At 41.9% G+C, this 21,317-nt stretch overlaps 1 protein-coding gene and 1 pseudogene across 1 annotated transcript; one reads left to right on the top strand and one right to left on the bottom strand.

Annotated features, from left to right (window-relative positions):
* LOC144006143 (uncharacterized) overlaps positions 1–21,317 on the bottom strand; it is a 37,685-nt pseudogene that overhangs the window by 6,631 nt on the left and 9,737 nt on the right.
* On the top strand, positions 1,382–9,494 carry LOC144011494 (uncharacterized). Its single transcript, XM_077511626.1, has 2 exons — positions 1,382–1,812; positions 7,569–9,494. The coding sequence occupies exons 1-2, from the start codon at positions 1,689–1,691 to the stop codon at positions 9,296–9,298; spliced, it is 1,854 nt and encodes a 617-aa protein (XP_077367752.1). The 5' UTR covers positions 1,382–1,688; the 3' UTR covers positions 9,299–9,494.

Genomic DNA, 21,317 nt, shown 5'->3' with positions numbered 1-21,317 from the left:
ACTCAATCAGTATACAAACTATTGGGGGGGAAATAATACAATCATTGTATACACTATAAACAATTAGAACATAGAACACGCCAGGAAAGTTAAAACATACAAAAGCTAAACCAAATAAAATCAACAGTATAACTGAAAGAAAAGAAAATAGTTTGATACAAAATCATATAAATAAATGATAAGTTTGCAATAGTTATATGTTTTTACAGCTTTTGGACACAGACAACCAGACAATGACAAAAAATAATTTCTCATGGATACAAAAAAAAATCAATAAAGGATTGTTTCTTATGTGTAAATTTAGACTTATGAATGTAAAACTTCGCTAGAATAATCATAAGATTTATCAAATGAAACTGTGTATCGACATTATTATCAAATTCAAATATACCAAAATAATACATGCTTCCAAAGTAAGGAGAAATCTGGATAAATGTGGATTATAATGAATTGTGATAATGTACCCCAGAATTATTAGTAGCACAGTTTTTTTTAAAACATCCTTGCTGTTTTACCTCAGACTGTAAATCTGTAAATCCACCCAAGAGTCTCTGGTCTTTTTTTTTTTTTTTTTTTTTTTTTTTTAAGATTTGAGCCAGTAAAAGTTCTAGTCGAGTGCCGGCAAATTCTATGCACTATTGACTACACTTTTTCTTTTCTTGCTCGGCCGAATATCGCTGCCAAAAGTCAGGTGAGTTGTATCCGTAATTGACCTTTTGCAAACTCCGCCCCCCCAAACGAGCATTGACCAATCACACATACACAGTTTCATTTGATAAATCTTATGATTATTCTAGCGAAGTTTTACATTCATAAGTCTAAATTTACACATAAGAAGCAATCCTTTATTGATTTTTATTTTTTTTTTGTATCCATGAGAAATTATTTTTTGTCATTTTCTGGTTGTCTGTATCCAAAAGCTGTAAAAACGTATAACTATTGCAAACTTATCATTTATTTATATGATTTTGTATCAAACTATTTTCTTTTCTTTCAGTTATACTATTGATTTTATTTGGTTTAGCTTTTGTATGTTTTAACTTTCCTGGCGTGTTCTATGTTCTAATTGTTTATAGGGTATACAATGATTGTATTATTTCCCCCCCAATAGTTTGTATACTGATTGAGTGAATAGAGATTTAAAAAAATAAAAACTAAACTGGGCTACTCGTATGTACAGGAAGTAAACATGTTTCTTCTTATTCGTCCGAGTGCAGTTTAAAGGTCTATTTATTTTTATTAACCAAATGAATCTAGAATTAAACGTATAATTTTATGAGCTTTTTTAAAAAAAAATATTTCAGTAAAATTAAATATTAACATTTTCGTGACATGAGATTTGTCCAACTGTAATTGCCGTAGATTTCACGTGGTAGCAGAAGAGCGACTCCATTCCAGGCACGACGCGTTTACGCTCGGCTTCACTATAAAAATAATTCAACACGAATTCGTACGGAACGAACTGACACATCGACACTTTGCCCCGTCACTACGTTATTGAAGTCAAACATAATTGCTACGTTTCGTGTCTGGTTCAATCGTATCTCTCGGCCCTCTTTATTTTGCCTTAGCTTAGCTTAGCTTAGCTTAGCTTGCTCGGCGCCAAAAAACGAGACGCGTTTGCTGTCGACAAATTGGCTCAGCAGACGTCAATCGTGAGCGTAAAGTGTCGTGAATATCGTGTGAAGATGTTCACAATGGTGAAAGTCAAGTACGAAGAGGAGCTTTGTGGAGCACAGGAGGACAACGAGCGACAACGTCAACTGCTGGACGCCGTTTACAAGCAGCCTCGAGTTGTGTTGAACAGAGCAGGTTTGTCACTTGTTTCATCGACACTTTTCAACCATATGTACGTTTTTATTTCTGTAATGACTCTTCACCGGGTCACTTTGTTACGATACACAGTTTTTTTTTCTTCAGTCGGTTTGGTACATTTCTCAGTCGATACGAATTGGATTTAGCAGAACTACAACTGAGGTAAAGCTAGCCGCCTTTTCTTTTTACGCGGTCAAGTCAGCCGCCTTTTCTTTTTACGCGGTCAAGTCAGCCGCACTTCATTTTTTTCTGTTCGCCCTTTTCTAGGATTTACGGTAGTGTGCTCGAAGAGACGCTGGCGCGGAGAATGTGACCGAGAACAACATTGGGTTTTCAAAATAAAAGATCGGTTTTCAAAAATAAAATTGAATTCAAACGCAGTTTAAAGTATGCTTGGTTTTATTATTATTATTATTATTATTATTATTATTATTATTATTATTATTATTATTATTATTATTATTATTATTATTATTAACAGTTTAAAAGCTGTTTCACAATAACAGTACCAATTCAAATTTCACTGGGAATGCACTCTTGTGGGGTGATATTGAGCAATAACATTGATATGTACAGTATTAAGTTAACGGTCATTTAAAATGAAGGAAAGGTTGAAATTGAGAAGAAAATAGGTGTGTGTCATCGAGCAGACATGCCACTTTGAGGCAGAACTAATTTGGGGTCAATAGGTCATATGACCTAGAAGCTATTAAGCAGAAAATAAGTGGAAGTCTAAAATGAAAAAAATAAAATAAAATAAAAGGTGTGCATCATCTATCAGACATGGCACTATGATGCTGCATTGGTTTGGGGTCAATAGGTCACATGGCCTGGAAGCTATTGAGCTAAGAAGCTGAAATTTACAGATAATGAGAAAAAAAATTGTTAAAAATAAGCGGAGGTCTTTTTTTTTTTTTTTTTAAGGCTGTATGCAAATGAATATGTACAATTTTCTCTTGTTTCCTACAATATTAGTTGCTGATGTCATGTTGATCAAAATGTATACTGTGTTGACCCTAGTCTCACACCTTGACTCCGCAACATTTTTGCATAATTTTTTTTTGCATATTTTTTTTTTTTTCCACAATGAAAAATGGTTGAACAAGTTACAATACGTCAACCATATTTCTATATATTCCCAGTAGACTTTTTTTTTTTTTTTTTTTGGGCAAATGTTAACTTTTAATAATCAAAAATCAATTCAACCAATGAGCAACCCGTTTTCTGAAATTTGTGTTTTCATCTCTAATATTCTAATATAAATTATGGTGAAAACAGTGCCTCTGGATTGGCAGGCCGGGGTGGTGGTCCCCCTTTTTAAGAAGGGGGACCGGAGGGTGTGTTCCAACTATAGAGGGATCACACTCCTCAGCCTCCCTGGTAAGGTCTATTCAGGGGTGCTGGAGAGGAGGGTCCGTCGGGAGGTCGAATCTCGGATTCAGGAGGAGCGGTGCGGTTTTCGTCCTGGCCGTGGAACAGTGGACCAGCTCTACACCCTCAGCAGGATCCTTGAGGGTGCGTGGGAGTTCGCTCAACCAGTCCACATGTGTTTTGTGGATTTGGAGAAGGCGTTCGACCGTGTCCCTCGGGGAGTCCTGTGGGAGGTGCTTCGGGAGTACGGGGTACCGGGCCCCCTGATACGGGCGGTTCGGTCCCTGTTTAGTCCGCATTGCCGGCAGTAAGTCGGATTCGTTTCCGGTGAGGGTTGGACTCCGCCAAGGTTGCCCTTTGTCACCGATTCTGTTCATAATTTTTATGGACAGAATTTCTAGGCGCAGCCGAGGCGTGGAGGGGATCCGGTTTGGTGGCCTCAGCATTGCATCTCTGCTCTTTGCAGATGATGTGGTGCTGTTGGCTTCTTCAGGCTGGGATCTCCAACTCTCACTGGAGCGGTTCGCAGCCGAGTGTGAAGCGGTTGGGATGAGGATCCGCACCTCCAAATCCGAGACCATGGTCCTCAATCGGAAAAGGGTGGCGTGTCCTCTCCGGGTCGGGGATGAGATCCTCCCCCAAGTGGAGGAGTTCAAGTATCTTGGGGTCTTGTTCACGAGTGAGGCATAATGGAACGGGAGATCGACAGGTGGATCGGTGCAGCGTCTGCAGTAATGCGGACTCTGTATTGGTCCGTCGTGGTGATGAAAGAGCTGAGCCAAAAGGAGAAGCTCTCGATTTACCAGTCGACCTACGTTCCGACCCTCACTTATGGTCACGAGCTGTGGGTCGTGACCAGTGGCGTTCCTAAGCAACTTGGCACCCTAGGCAGGATTTCTGGTAGTGCCCCCCCTCCCAGAGCGTGCACAACTTATTAGACCAACCACAAAAACGACCCCCACTCAAATTATTAGACCAACCACAAAATATTTACATTTAGAGCATTTCCCACAGTTATTTCATACTTAATGGTAGAACCGTACGTCACAGTGGTATTTTCGCTGTAGAGGAAGAAAATAACGTGGAAAAAATGCTGCTGAAAAGTCAACTTACTGTAGGTTTGGCAACACAAGATGGCCGCCGCCAGCTTCACTTTTCGCGACAGCATGAGCAGCCCAGTTAATTTATGACATCCGTGCTGTATCAGCCTGCACATCCACCTGAGAATCTGACCGTGATCAGTTTTTTTTTTCCTTTTTTTTTTTTTTTTTTTTTTTTTGAAGGTTTGAGCCAGGACAGCATACTAGCATTTTCATTTCATTTTCTTTACTAAAGAGCCAGACCTGTCGCCAGAAAGAAAGTGCAGGGGGGGCATTACCTTTTTTGGGGGAGCACACTTCATCAACCTAAATCTAATGTTGTTCAGGTTGAACAGTGGCATTGTGACAACTGCAAAAGCGGCGGAATGACTGTGACCCAGCCGCTTCTATCTGAGATTAGCTAGCAGTTGCCTTCATTTGCTTTTTGGATTTAGGGCTGTACGATATGGATAAAATTTCGGATCATTTTTGCCAGACATCTTTATTCTTTGGTCTTTGACTCAGCATGAAACTTCGCATCATTTCAGTGTTTCATGGTGCCTTCTGTATTTTGTGTTATTTTATTTATAGTTATATTTACTTATTCACTTCCCTACATCTTATATATTTTTTTAATTATTTTTTTTTGCTTTTATACTTACCTACTAATATTTACTATAATTAATTTTATTTTGTGTTATTTTCTTTCACTTGTGTCCACTGCGAGACTGATTTCTATTCCATGCACTTTGTATGCAGCAATGGATGTTTTAAAGGGCTTTATAAAAAAAGATTGAGTTGAGATATGTCGATAATATACAGAAACGACATATGGGTTCAGTGAAAAATATCAATCCATAAGGATGTGTAAAGTGCTGATTATTATTATTATTATTATTATTATTATTATTATTATTATTATTATTATTATTATAACTTAGTGACAGTCATCAACCGTGACAAACTTGGCAATAAAAAAAAAAAAGAAAAGAGAATTCAACTTGCATTGTACTGCAACTATGCTTTAGTGATAAATAATTTTATGCTCCAAAGTATTTGTTGTGTATGTGCGACTGCGTGGGTCTGTTAACCGCATACTGTGTATTGCTACAATTTGTCCGTGCTGTGTGGCTTGACTAATCAAAACAAAAGTTTGCCACTCACTTGTGAACGTTGTTTAGTGGACCAGTGAACGCAGGATTCCCAACCATGTCAACTGTGTCATCCTGGATCCAGGTTTGGCGTTTGCTCACTGCTCAGTCATTGGGTCAGCGCCGGCCGGCGAACGTGCACTACTATCTAATGCGGAAGTAGATTTGGCTAATGCGCGTCTCCGGAGCACGCGTCACCCCCCCCAATCCCGATTACCATTGGCTAGCCGTAGATGTCAATCAAAGCCAAATTTGAAAGGATGTATGTGGTTGGCTGGCAAGCCATGCTTTACTTGAACAGAAGGTGCACGTTTACGTGACTGATAAAAGTAAAAAAAATAAATAAATAAATTCTCCTTTCCCTGTCGTCCTTTTGCTCACGAGCGCCCCTAGCATCTGCCTAATCTGCCTAATGGCAGGAGCGCCACTGGTCTTGACCAAAAGAACGAGATCCCGGATACAAGCGGCCGAAATGAGTTTCCTCCGCAGGGTGTCCGGGCTCTCCCTTAGAGATAGGGTGAGAAGCTCGGTCATCCGGGAGGGACTCGGAGTCATGCCGCTGCTCCTCCGCGTTGAGAAGAGCCAGCTGAGGTGGCTCGGGCATCTGGTTCGGATGCCTCCTGGACGCCTCCCTGGGGAGGTCTTCCGGGCATGTCCCACCGGCGGGAGGCCCCGGGGACGACCCAGGACACGCTGGAGAGACTATGTCTCCCGGCTGGCCTGGGAACGCCTTGGGATCCCGCCGGAGGAGCTGGTTGAAGTGGCTGGGGAGAGGGAGGTCTGGGTTTCCCTCCTAAAGCTGCCGCCCCCGCGACCCGACCTCGAATAAGCGGAGGAAGATGGATGGATGGATGAATTTATGGTGAATTCTAGGGCTGGGTATCGATTCAAATTTCCAGGATCGATTCGATTCGATTAATGATTCACAACGATTTTTGATTCATTTGAGGAATTCATGCAGCACCTATTTTAGACAGTCAAAAGTACCAGTGCTGCAAATAGTAGAAACTTCTTGCTCTAATTTAATGCATTAGTAAAAATATGAATATTTACATTAAGAATTGAATCAATTGCAGTAACATTAATACTGGTTTATTTAACATGGCCTTATAAAAACAATAAATAATAATTAAATCAATTACAACCACAGTACAGGCTATGTAAAAAAAAAAAAGTGACAAAAAACACTGACACTCATTCACATTGTTTTTTGTGCAAATGCTCCAATGGTGGTTGAGGGGATGGGGTGGGTGGGGAGATGATCGATACTGGCTTCCACCGTGTAAGTGACACGGGCTCGGAAGCATTTGTTTGTGTGTGTTGAATGTGTTGTGTGTGTGTGTGTGTGTGTGTGTTGGGGGCGGGGTCGATATATCTATACATGGCTTTATGTATCGATATTGGGATATGAAAAGGCGTATCTATACGATATCGATATATCAATATTTTGAACCCAGCCCAAGTTAATTCAATTGAAATAGAAAGGGTGTATGAAAACAAATTCCTTGTAGTAGTTATTGATGATAAATTATTTTGGAAGCCACACATAGAAAATGTTAAAAGGAAAATGTGAAAAATCATAGGGATACTCTATAAAACTAAGGATGTCCTGAACATGAACTCATTATATACATTATACAGTTCATTATTCTTACAATGTCTGACCTATTGTGTGAAAATCTGGGCAAATGCAAATAAAACAAACACCAACTCTGTATTCAAATTGCAAAAGAGAGCTATAAGAATTATTAATTAATCAAAATATACTGAATCAACACATCCATTATTTATTAAATACAATGAAATTTTATGACTTGGTTGAGTTTAAATTAGCACCAAATTAGACACAGTCCTTATGATATAAGGGGTGCACATGTCTATAAAAACAAAACAAAAAAACCAAGAACAAATATTAAGCAAAGGTGTGTATCTGTTAGGTGTTAATTTGTGGAATCATTTGGGAATTGCCCTGAAAGGATGTGACTCACTTGTTGAGTTTAAAAAAAAAATGTTTAAAAGTAAAAAAAAAAATACTTGTGTATAGATTTGTTATTCATTCACTCATGTGGCCCATGTGATAAACTTCAATATAAAATACATAACATCACAATAAATTAACTTTACCAAACCATGTGTATCTTGTGTCTCGCAGATGTCGGTGAAAAATATATTTTTCCTGAGCGGCAGGAGCCAGAGTTCCCTGGCGTGAAACAGGAGGAGGACTTGGAGCCTCTGCAAGTTAAAGAAGAGCAGCAGCAACAGCCTCCCAACATCAAAAAAGAGGAGCAGCTGCCACCATACATTGAAGAGGAGGAGCACTTCACAGAGTTGCCCGTGACTGGTGTCCATTTGAAGACTGAAGATGAACGTCAATATGAAGAGAACAAAGGGGCGGAGTCTCCAAGCAGACAACAAATGACAAATGATGACAGCCGGTTAGCTCTTATGTCAGATGGTGAAGACGCGTCACACGCTGCTCACACTGCTGACGATGAACAGTGTGACGATGATGTGACATGTCACACTGATGGCAAACGGTGGAAATGTTCTCAGTGTGGAAAAACCTTTGGTTCCAAGTCTCATTTGAGAAGACACGCGATGGGCCACACTGGTCATAAACCCTTTGCTTGCACAGTTTGTGGTCGAAGTTTCTCTAGGAAGGAAACTTTAACAACGCACACGCGAACCCACACCGGAGAGAAGCCTTTTGCTTGCTCAGTTTGTGGTCAAAATTTTGCTCAGAAGGGATCCTTAAAAATCCACACACGAACCCACACTGGAGAGAAGCCTTTTGCTTGCTCAGTTTGTGGTCAAAATTTTGCTCAGAAGGGATCCTTAAAAATCCACACACGAACCCACACTGGAGAGAAGCCCTTTGCTTGCTCAGTTTGTGGTAAGAAATTTCCTGAAAAGGAAAAATTAAAAAGACACACAAGAACCCACACGGGAGAGAAGCCCTTTGCTTGCTTGGTTTGTGGTCAAAAATTTGCTTTCAAGGGATACTTAAAAATACACACAAGAACCCACACTGGAGAGAAGCCCTTTGCTTGCTTGGTTTGTGGTCAAAATTTTGCTCACCGGGGACACTTAAAAATACACACAAGAACCCACACTGGAGAGAAGCCTTTTGCTTGCTTGGTTTGTGGTCAAAAATTTTCTTACAAGGGATACTTAAAAATACACACAAGAACCCACACTGGAGAGAAGCCTTTTGCTTGCTTGGTTTGTGGTCAAAAATTTTCTTACAAGGGATACTTAAAAATCCACACACGAACCCACACTGGAGAGAAGCCTTTTGCTTGCTCAGTTTGTGGTCAAAATTTTGCTCAGAGGGTACACTTAAAAACACACACAATAACCCACACTGGAGAGAAGCCCTTTGCTTGCTCAGTTTGTGGTCAAAAATTTTCTTCCAAGGGATACTTAAAAACGCACACAAGAACCCACACGGGAGAGAAGCCCTTTGCTTGCTTGGTTTGTGATCAAAATTTTGCTCACAGGGGACACTTAAAAATACACACAAGAAGCCACACTGGAGAGAAGCCCTTTGCTTGCTTGGTTTGTGATCAAAATTTTGCTCACAGGGGACACTTAAAAATACACACAAGAAGCCACACTGGAGAGAAGCCCTTTGCTTGCTTGGTTTGTGGTCAAAAATTTGCTCAGAGGGTACACTTAAAAACACACACAATAATCCACACTGGAGAGAAGCCTTTTGCTTGCTCAGTTTGTGGTAAAAAATTTACTGTTAATGAAACGCTAAAAAGACACACAAAGACCCACACTGATAAGAAACCATTTTCTTGCTCAGTTTGTGGTCATAGATTCCCAACAAAGGGCAACGCTGAGAGGCACAAGTGTGCTGGTGAGAAAAGCGGTTGATGAATGAAGCTTGATATGATCTCATTTAGGAATTGACATTTAAAATGGTGCAGAAATTTCTACTGCTAAATGAATGATTGATCTATGTACTTGTATCGTGTGTTGTGTCTTAGCCTATTTTGAAATTGATTTTGTTTTGAAAACGTAACATCAACCTGACAAGTGGCTGCAGATTATAACTGACGGCTATAATCTGTCATGTTGACATGTAAATGTCCGTTCATATGTAGTTTGCCTTATATACATATTAAAAGGCTGTTGTTGAACACATTATTTTAGGTTAATTAATTATGCACAAATTAGTGTGTCAAAAAAATAACGCAACTGATCGCGAGTCTGATTGCAGACCGCAGACTGGGAACGGAACGCCCACGGAACGGAACGCCCACGGAACGGAACGCCCACGGAACGGAACGCCCCTATGCTCTTGATTGACGGAAAGTGACGCTGCTGTCGTGATCCAGTAGTGTTGTTCTCAACTTCTCTGCAGCGAGCGGTCGCCACGAGAACTACGAAACGAAATCATTCCATCCATTATCACAACCTCTTAGTTCTCAAAAAGTTCCCGGGGACGACACGAAATAATTTGTAAAATGACGAGTCGGGAGCAGAAAGTAAGTGGACATGTATTTTATTTAATGAACATTAGCACATAGGTCGCTAAAGAAAAGTTCGTTTCCCGCACAGAAAGTTTGAAAAATGAATTGAAATGATTTAGTGGAACACAATGTTTTTTTTCCATATCTCTCTCGTTGAATTCCAATTGTTATTTCACATGGAACAATAGTTTGAACCTGTGTACCGTACAATATGCTGACCTAAAAGTAGTAACTTGCAAATGGGGAATCCACCGTGACGCTGTACGTAATGCAAAATGGTGTACGCCCAATACGTCACATATTTGCAGCAGATAGGCCTGTATAGCGTAGCTACGTAATTAATTACCATTAATGTATCGATGGGATTTGAATAATAACATAATTTTACTCTGTTGTGGCATGAACGTTCAGAAATCTTTACATGAGTCCAGTTTTTTCTATTTCTGTTGGTATGTTTTTGGATTGTAATTGGCCAATTCTACAGTCGGATGACAAAAGATTTATACAAATAAAATGTGTTCTAATTTGCACTCAGCTTCATCGAACCGTCTATAAAGATGGGACACCTACCAGCACCCATTTTGGAAGGCTTGAACCGATACAGATGCAGCATTTGTGCCAAAGGTGGAGAGTTTGCATATGTTGTGGCACATCTGCAAACTCAAGATAAGACGGCAGTTTGTCATGAAGGTATGTTGTAGTTTGAAGACCACTATAATCAATTTAAATTTTGTCAATATGGCAATTCTTTCTTAGTTGCCATGGTAAGCAATTTTTATAAATATGAAAAAGAATGTATTGTTAGTTTTATGAATGATGAATACATTTCGCTACAACCTAAAAAGTACTCACTGATACTGATGCCAAGTAATGGATGCCACTAGTACTCTATATAGAAAATTACAATTAAACAAATGACACAGACTTTTAAAGAAAGACCTTTCAAATTTGAAAAGCTTTTTCTAACCTAATGCACAGAAATAAGGCTGGCTCGCATTTACAGAAAGAGGAAAATAGATGAGAATGCCAAGGTAAGAATAATGGACAGAATTTTCCAAACCCCAATTAATCTATGCAAATTGTCATTGTAGTGTATACATGTCCAAAACATATAATTAATCCCATTCCCTTGAACTTAAGGAGGAACGTCCGATGTCAGCAACCAAGGTCAAGAAGCCTTCTGCAGAGAGAGTGGTCGCTTCCATCTGTCAGGCATGCATGCAACAATTTTTATTTATGTATTTTACACTTTGGAGGTGAAGCACAGTTATGAACTGATGATATACACTCACTGGCTAGTCAAACAGAACTACACAGAGTAGAGACTTTAATATTGCATCTTTATCAGAGAATCATGTGGCTCTGACATTTATACAATATCAACAAATTATGTGAAAGCTACAAAAACATGCTGATAAGGAATTCTTCATTGCACTTCTCTTGTTCCAAGAAGATAATGATGATCATATTGATGATGAAGACAAGTCTATTTTTAGTTTATGCGGTTATGTTCACAGCTACCAGAGGAGATTTTACGATCCATCCTGATTCTTGCTGTCCTCAATGATGGCGAAGGCGCAATCCACGTGCTGGCCCTGACATGCACCCGATTCTGGATGATCATCAGATAAGAATCATTTCGTAGGGAAGCACATTTTCAGTGGCTAGACAGTAAGTTGTGAGGGAGTGGGGATCATGAGGATAAGTGGTTAAGATAATGGATGGGTGGACACACAAAAAAAAAATTCTATCTATCTATCTGACAGCTAAGGCTGTTTGAAAGCACGATATACATAAGATGACTTGACTGTCTGTCTGTATGTCTGTCTATCTACCAGGTGTCGTCAACTGGAGTGCATTTTCACCCGATTTCAAAAAGATGTACAGGATCCCCTATTGCCTCACCCCTTGCATCCAATGCAATTCTATATTTAAAGAATATAGAGGGTTCTGGGGACATGGAAAAAGAGGCGAACTCATTGGTTTTTATTCAGATTACAACATTCACAGACGCTGCAGCAACTGCATAAATTGATGTCACAAAATAAATGTGATTTGGAAAACAAAAAAATGGGAGTGGTTATTTGAAGTTACAGAAGCATGTACATTACATAATGCTTACATGTATCATAAAATCATGTTTGGAGAGGAATTTTTTTTAAAAAATGATGAAGTAGGCTACTTTTTGTCATAAATATACCACCTAGTATTGCTTGTTGTAGGCCTTTATGGAAAAATATATTTTAAAGATGGCTAACAATAACATTTTGTATGTATATCACAATTAAACCAGCTTTAAAATACTATTTCCACCTCATAATTTTGTGGAAATAGTCTTTTTCATATGTGCTACGTTTGTGTGTTTGTTGCAATAAAGTTTAGTTTGTCGCGCCATTAATTGCATTAAGTTGCTATTCTGTTTCTAAATAGTCTGTAATCTCCTGGCACTCTTAGCACCTGTCCATAGACCAACTCGGCCGACGAACACTGCAGGTCCTCCTTAGGTGCAGTACGAAGGCCCAGCATGATCCAGGGTAGCTTGTCGACCCAATTACCTTCAGAAAGACCAGCGCGCAAAGCGGCTTTCATCGAACGATGGAACCGTTCGCACAGCCCATTAGCCTGAGGGTGATAAGCGCAGGTGCGGTGTAGCTTGACCCCGAGGCCCTCAGCAAACCTCTGACGTGAACTGCGCACCCCTGTCGGACGAGAGGTCCGCCGGCGGTCCAAACCGAGCGACCCAGGTCCCGATAAACGCCCGGGCCACGTCACTGGTCGATATGGAGGTCAGGGGAACGGCCTCTGGCCAGCGGGTCGTCCTGTCCACCATCGTCAGGAGGTAGGTGAAGCCCTGGGAAGGAGGAAGCGGACCTACGATGTTGACGTTGACATGGTCAAACTTCCTCACAACAAAAGTCTCCAAAGGCGCCTTGGTGTGACGGTGGACCTTGGCTCGCTGACAAGCCACGTATGAATCGACCCAGGCCCGTACATCTTTCTTCAACCCAGACCAGACGAACTTCTGAGCCACCAACCTCGACGATGCCTTCCTGCCGGGGTGTGAGAGACCATGCACCATGTCGAAGGCGGCCCTCTGCCAATCAGAGGGCACCAGCGGTCTCGGCCAGCCCAAGGAGACGTCACACCACAGCTCGACCCCGGAGTCGTCGACCGCTAGCCTTTCAACTTGCAACCCGGTGTCGGAGCTCCGAAGCAACTGGGTGCCACGATCGGAAGCCTGGTCGGCCGCCATCCGGGAAAAGTCGAGGCCCAGCTGTACCGTGTTGACGGCTGCCCTGGACAGACAATCCGCGACCACGTTGTCCTTGCCAGCGATATGTCGGATGTCCGTGGTGTATTCAGATATGAACGACAACTGGCGCTGTTGCCGCGCGGACCACGGCTCGGACAACTTCGACATGGAGAAGGTGAGCGGCTGTGATCAACGAAGACCGTGAACTCACGGCCCTCCAGGATGAAGCGGAAGTGGCGGATCGCCAGCCAGACAGCAAGGAGCTCCCTGTCGAATGTGCTGTACTTGCGCTCCCGAGGGACTAACCGGCGTCTGAAAAAGGCGAGCGGCTGCCACGCACCTTCGACGCGCTGCTCCAAAACGGCCCCGACGGCAAAATCAGATGCGTCAGTAGTGAGGGCGATCGGGGCATCCGGGCGCGGGTGGGCCAACAAGGCCGCTTGGGACAGCGCGGCTTTCGTCTCTTCAAAAGCCTTGACTCTCACATCGGTCCAGTCGACCGCACGGTTAGGAGCCACACCCTTAAGTGCGTCGTAAAGCGGGTGCATCACATGGCGGATGAACCTGTGGTAAAAAGTCACCATCCCGAGGAACTCGCGGAGACCCTGGGCCGTCTGAGGTAGAGGAAAAGCGGCAACAGCTTCCACTTTTGCCGGGAGCGGGGTGGCGCCGTCCTCGTTGATGAGGTGGCCGAGGAATTGGATGGAGGGCACACCAAAGACACATTTAGCTCGGTTAATAATCAGTCCAGCCTGGCTGAGCTTGGAGAAAAGCTGCCGGAGGTGTGAAAGGTGTTCTCCGATGGAGGAGCTGGCCACCAGGATGTCATCCAAGTAGACGAAGAGGAACGGCATGTCCCGGAGAACAGAGTCCATGAGACGCTGAAAAGACTGGGCCGCGTTTTTAAGGCCGAATGGCATCCTGAGAAACTCGAACAGTCCGAAAGGTGTTATCACAGCAGTCTTAGGCACATCGGCGGGGCGTACCGGAACTTGGTGATAGCCCCGTACCAAGTCCACCTTGGAAAACACCTTCGCACCTGCCAGGTGGGCAGAGAAGTCCTGTATGTGCGGGACGGGATAGCGATCGTGCGTCGTGGCATCATTGAGGCGGCGATAGTCTCCTCACGGTCGCCAGCCGCCGTCCGACTTCGGAACCATGTGGAGAGGCGAGGCCCACGGGCTGTCCGAACGACGAATTATGCCAAGGCGTTCCATGTTGGCGAATTCGGACTTAGCTGTGGCCAATCTATCAGGGTTGAGGCGTCGGGCCTTAGCATGAACCGGCGGGCTCACGGTCTCGATGTGGTGCTCGACCCCATGCTTGGTAGTAGTGGCTGCAAATGTAGGCGTGGTCAGGCTGGGGAATTCTCAAAGAAGCCGCGTGAACACGCCGTCATCTGAGAGCGGGCTGGCAAGGCCCTCAAACGTCTCCACATCACACCCACAAGCAACAGTGGAAAACGTCACAGCGTCCAACAGGCGGCCATTTTTAACATCCACCAGTAGACTGTGGGCACACAAAAAGTCCGCGCCAAGAAGGGGAAAAGAAATGTCAGCAGTGACAAAGTCCCAAGTGAACCGGCGCTCCCCAAAACATACATCCACTGTCTTAGTGCCGTAGGTCCGGATCGGTGCATCGTTGGCCGCTGACAGGTGCGGGCCGTGAGTGCCCCCGGCAGCATCTTCAGCCGAGGCAGGCAACACGCTTCTGCGGGCGCCGGAGTCACAAAGGAATTTGAGTCTGGAGAGGGTGTCCATGATAAACAGCAGTCGGCACTGTGCGCCCCCACTCACAGCTGCAACTGAGTGGAGGCGTTGCCGTTTTCCGACGCAACAAAGGAGCAAGGGGCGCGGCACCTCTTCGCCTTGGTTCCAAAACGTGCGTGAAAATAGCATAAGCCAGGGGCTGATCGGCCATCCACGGCAGCGCGTACCTTATGAGGTGCCGTTGCGGTCGCCGGGACTGGGAAGGCGAAAATTGTTACATAGAAAGATAAAATGTGCAAAATGCACGAGCATATGGCGTGTTAGCTCGCATGGAGCTGTGGTGGTTTGATCTCGGGTTGAGTTAGCAACAAAAAAAGGAAAAGAAAAAAAAAAAAAAAAAAGAGTAGGACTTTTGCGTCAATCATTTCAGTGATAACACTGTTCAACAAAAATTTTTAATCGCAGATGGCTTTGTGTGTCTGAACGTATTCTCGACGCTTATTTGGGGAAAATTGCAAGGTGGCTTTATTTCTATTTCATACACAAGGCAAATCAATGTGCTTCACACAAGCAAATACACACCTACAAACATCAACAAACAACCATTAACAACATTCAGAAGCAAACAAAAATAACTTCCTAAATTACGTACAAAAAAAACATACATTGACATTTAAACACATTAACAGCAAACATTTAATATTTACAGGTTGAGTAGTTTTGAAAGCATTACATTTACACTTTTAAGACGCACTGACACTTTTACAGCACACCAGTCTCACTTCCCTTCATTTTTTGAAGCTTCAAAGATGGCTGCCATTCTCACCAGCACACTCGTGTCTCTCAGCAAGCTTTTTACAAGAGAATCTTTTAGGACAAACACTGCAACTGAATGGTTCCTTCCCACCATGTGTTCTTGTGTGCTTTCTTAAATTTGACGTGGAAGAGAAACTTTTTCCACAATCTGAGCAGGAATACGGTTTCTCTCCAGTGTGTGTTTTTGCATGTGCTGTTAAAGAATTGGTGGAAGCAAAGCTTTCCACACATTTTGTGCATGAATATGGTTTCTGTCCCGTGTGTGTGTTCTTATGTGGCTTCTTAATTCAGGCTTGGCAGGGAAGCTTTTGCCACAGGCTGAGCAAGAAAAAGGTTTTTCCCCAGTGTGTGTTCTTGAATGTAATGTTAAATGTGACTTCTGAGAGAAGCTTTTGCCACAGTGGGTACAAGCAAAAAGGTTTTTTCCAGTGTGTCTTCTTGTATGTATCATTAAGGCTGACTTCGAAGAGAAGCTTTTACCACAGTCTGAGCAAGAAAAAGGTTTCTCGCCACTATGGATTCTTGTATGTGTTGTTAAAGCTGACTTCTGAGAGAAGCTTTTGCCACAATCTAAACAAGAAAAAGGTTTTTCCCCAGTGTGTGTTCTTGAATGTAATGTTAAATGTGACTTCCGAAAGAAGTTTTTGCCACAATCTAAACAAGAAAAAGGTTTTTCCCCAGTGTGTCTTCTTGTATGTGCTGTTAAATCTGACTTCCAAAAGAAGTTTTTGCCACAATCTAAACAAGAAAAAGGTTTTTCCCCAGTGTGTCTTCTTGTATGTGTTGTTAAAGCTGACTTCCAAGAGAAGCTTTTGCCACAGTCTGAGCAAGAAAAAGGTTTCTCGCCACGATGGATTCTTGTATGTGTTGTTAAATCTGACTTGTCAGAGAAGCTTTTGCCACAATCTAAACAAGAAAAAGGTTTTTCCCCAGTGTGTCTTCTTGTATGTTTTGTTAAATCTGACTTGTCAGAGAAGCTTTTGCCACAATCTAAACAAGAAAAAGGTTTTTCCCCAGTGTGTCTTCTTGTATGTTTTGTTAAATCTGACTTCCAAGAGAAGCTTTTGCCACAATCTAAACAAGAAAAAGGTTTTTCCCCAGTGTGTCTTCTTGTATGTTTTGTTAAATGTGACTTCCAAGAGAAGCTTTTGCCACAATCTAAACAAGAAAAAGTTTTTTCCCCAGTGTGTCTTCTCAAGTGAATTTTCAAACTTCTTTTTGAACTCAATGTTTTCCCACAGTGAGAACATTCGCAGGATTTGTCGTCAGTGTGACACGACCTATCATCAGCAGCATGTTCATCATTACCATCCAGATTATCATCATTATCATCATCATCATGAGAAGAAAGGGACCTTATGTCATCACTTTTTATTTTTGATGGTCCCCAGTGGTCTGCATCACTTTCTGGAATCATGTTTTGAGGATTTAAGATCCTGTTTGGAGGCTCCGCCCCTCTGCCCTCCTCACTCTCACCCTTGACTTCATCTTCACTCTTTAAAGGGGCGAAGGTCATTGGTGACTTGGTGACGTCATCCTCAACCTCCTCCTCTTTGACACGAACGGGCTTTTCTTCCTCTTCGATGTAAGGATGTTCTTCCTCCTCTTTAACATTCGGAGGCTTCATGTCCTCTTGGTCAGGACGAAGATATTTCTCAGCGACGTCTGCAGGACACAAGAAGACAAACACACATTTGGGTTGGTCAAGTCAAATTTCAAGCGTGAGATGATGTGCATTATTGTTTCTACAGTGCACCTCGACTTGGGGCCACCGCACACTCGGATTGGCCCATCCAAAAAAACAAAAAGAAAAAGGAAAAAGAAAATATTGGCCTTGTTAAAAACCTGACAGCCGATATAAGGTCAAATCTAAAACTATTTTAATCTCTCTCTATTGATTCAAGTCGACTAAATTGAGTTGAGTTGATATTGTCCATCCGCATACATTTCAACTTTTACATAGAAAATTAAAACACCTATTTGTAACCATAGTTAGGCTGGAAGACCCCTACTTCCACATGATTCATCCCATTCTCATCTTTCAATTTAAACATATTCCAAATATTCACGCCTTACCCACAATTCCCCATTTTGTACCCAATTTTTCCTCATGCATTCTTCATGGAAGATTAAAAATTTCCTTCCACATTTTTCATCCAATTTACTTCATTCCAACGTCAATATATTCCACCAAATTATACCACAAGCTCTTTTCCTGTTCCAAAATTCACGCCTTACTCGCAATTCCAGATTTCGTACACGTTTTTTCCAATGTATTCATAATGGGAGATTCTACATTTCACATTTACTTCCACAATTTTCATCCGATTCACTTTGTTCCAACTTCAATACATTCCACCAATTCACACCATGAGCTCTTCTTTTTCACTTCCAAAATTAACGCCTTACCACAATTCCCCATTTTGTACCCTACCTCTCCCTCCATTCTACATTTCACATTTACTTCCACATTCTTCATCCAATTCACCACATTCCAACTTCAATGTAGTCCACCAATTCTCCTTTTTTAGTTCCAAAATTCACGCCTTAATCACAATTTCCTATTTTGTACCCTACGCCTGCCCTCAGCGGCAGCCATCTTGGCCAATTGATTAAGTTACGTCCAAGAGTCTCACTAGGGGTGGCGGCCATCTTGGCCAATTGATTTGGTACACCAGGGATTCTCGCCAGGAAATGCCCCGGCTTGAATAGGAAGTGACCTGATTTCAACAGGAAATAACCCGATTTCAACATGAAGTGGCTTGTTTTCAACAGGAATGACCCGGAAGTGACCTGAAATCAACAGGAACTGACTTGTTTTCAACAGGAAGTGACCCGGAAGTGACCTGATTTCAATAGGAAGTGACCTGTTGATTTGAACAGGAAGTGACCCAGAAATGGCCAAAAATCAACAGGAAGTGACCTGATTTCAACAGGGTGACCCGGAAATGGCCTAAAATCAACAGAAAGTGACCCAGAAGTGGCATCAAATCAACAGGAAGCAACACGATTTCAACAGGAAGTGACCTGATTTCAATAGGAAATGACCTGAAATCAACAGGAAGTGAAACAATTTCAACAGAGAGTGACCTGCTTTCAATAGGAAGTGACCTGAAATCAACAGGAACTGACTTGTTTTCAACAGGAAGTGACCCGGAAGTGACCTGATTTCAATAGGAAGTGACCTGTTGATTTGAACAGGAAGTTACCCAGAAATGGCCAAAAATCAACAGGAAGTGACCTGATTTCAACAGGAAATGACCCGGAAATGGCCTAAAATCAACAGAAAGTGACCCAGAAGTGGCATCAAATCAACAGGAAGCAACACGATTTCAACAGGAAGTGACCTGATTTCAATAGGAAGTGACCCGGAAATGGCATAAAATGAACAGGAAATGACTCAGAAGTGGCTTTAAATCAACAGGAAGTGACACAATTTCAACAGGAAGTGACACAATTTCAACAGAAAGTGACCTGATTTCAATAGGAAGTGACCTGAAATCAACAGGAACTGACGAAGTGACCCGGAAGTGACCTGTTTCAATAGGAAGTGACCTGGAAGTGACTTAGAATCAACAGGAATTGGCCCGATTTCAACAGGAAGTGACCTATCAATAGGAAGTAGCCCAATTTCAACAGGAAGTGACCCGATTTCAACAGGAAGTCACCTACCAATAGGAAGTAGTCCAATTTCAACAGGAAGTGGCCCGATTTCAACAGGAGGTGACCCATCAATAGGAAGTAGTCCAATTTCAACAGAAAGTGACTCCATTGCTTACTCCAGTCCTCAATCTCTCCTCCATTGCTGATTCAATTTGTCACTCCTTACACCATTGCTACTCGATTCTACGCTCCTTACTTCATTGTCTTGTTAATTTGTTTCTTGCTAGTTAATTTTTGTGTGCTATTTTTCTTCCTTCAACTGCTTCTATATTTCTGTATAAATTCAAACCATTCCAAATTTAGCATGTTCAGGTCATTCCAGGTCATTGTATAGCATTCCAGGTCATTCAATATTATTCCTAATCATTCCACAGGTTTTTATTCACCCTTACTGCATTCACCCACAATTTCTCCAGAAATTGCATTTTCTAATATCACTTAGTTTTCATTTAAATAAAAAGTGCATAATTGCTTGAGATTAATCTTATAGCTGCACAATGAAATAAATAATATGAAATAAATTCATGAAATTACATTAAACAAAGTGCAGTGGCACTGAACAGTGTCTGAGTGGTCCTTTTCTCCAACACACGTTTCCTTCCTTCTGGTTGGATTGTGTGAATTTTCGTCACTGTATTGTTTTCGAAATTCGTTTTAGTCATTGAGAAAATTGTCAAGCAATTTAATTATAGTCTATTAGTGTTGTTCCGATACCGATACTGGTCTCGGGAGAGGCCCAGAGTACTAACAAGTAACATGCCGATACCATTATTTCTGACACTAATATTGGACATTTGGTCCAACATTTTGTTTCTTGCGTGTGCACGACATTCACTGATGTGTGACATGTTCACTGCATGCCGAGCCAAGATAGCCTATTGGCCCTTGAATGTTCTGAACCAATGGTAGGGCAGTTTTTTCAATTTTCATGCTGGAAAAAAAAAAACACTGGTATCGGTACAGTACCAGCATCGATACGAAAAAACTGGGTATTGGAATCGGGGACCAAAAAAAAAGGGTATCGCAACAACACTAGTCTCAATGAGTGGCTTCTACTTTAGTTTTGAATTTTCGCCCGAAAAAAAAATGTTCGTAACAAAAAATTTTGTCGACGAAATTATTACTGCTCACATGCTGGAAGCACAGGATGACGTGGCACACGGACTATTTTAACCAGGTCAAGAACCACTCGTCAAATCATAATGGTTCGGCAACTATCTCCAACGAGGAATACTAACTCTTTGTATTCGTGCAAAAGACGGATAATCAGACGCATTCACGAGCGGGACGTCAACCAGGTTCCCGGAGGGGAACACGGAGTCGACTGTGTTTCGCAACCGCTTATAACCGTTGAATTTAACTCATTAATTTACCTTAATTAAGCGCAACCGCTTCATTCCATTTTCACGTGTCGTCTTGTGCGCAGTTCGCATATATGCCCATATGAACTCGGCCCTTATTTGCAAACCGGAATCGATTGTCATTGACTGCCGTCTTCGTGAATGCTGCAGTTGCAACCAGTGATATTTTTGTCGCCGAAGAATTTACATCATAATTTTCGTGACTAATTGTTTTTCCTGACGAAAATTAAATGAAAACTAAAATAGAAGCCATTCATTCAGACAATAACTATTATTAAAATTGACTGACAATTTCGTCCATGACTAAAATGAAAATGAAAACAACACGGTCGTGAAAATTCACACAATTCAATCAGAATGAATGAGAAAAGAACCACTCAGAAAATGTTGTGTTCACTGCACTTTAACTCAACTCAACTTTATTTATAAAGCGCTCTAAGAACAGTCATTGGCGTATGCAAAGTGCTGTACATAAACATAAATTGTGCAGCTGTAAGATTAATCTCAAGCAATTTAATTATGCACTTTTTCTTATTCAGGTGAAAAGTTACATTATTGTCAGTTGAACATGATTCATTGAAACAATAACGACACCATTGTATGAAATGTGTCTCACGT

This window comes from Festucalex cinctus, chromosome 1, assembly GCF_051991245.1.
Source record: "Festucalex cinctus isolate MCC-2025b chromosome 1, RoL_Fcin_1.0, whole genome shotgun sequence".
NCBI classification, from domain to species: Eukaryota; Metazoa; Chordata; class Actinopteri; order Syngnathiformes; family Syngnathidae; genus Festucalex; species Festucalex cinctus.
Note: the sequence above shows the minus strand (reverse complement) of the source record. Positions and strands in the feature narration are given on the sequence as shown.

Coding starts and splice junctions, on each gene's coding strand:
- LOC144011494 (XM_077511626.1), top strand. CDS start 1,689: ATGTTCACAATGGTGAAAGTCAAGTACGAAGAGGAGCTTTGTGGAGCA. Junction 1,813..7,568: donor AGTTGTGTTGAACAGAGCAG/GTTTGTCACTTG, acceptor TGTGTCTCGCAG/ATGTCGGTGAAAAATATATT.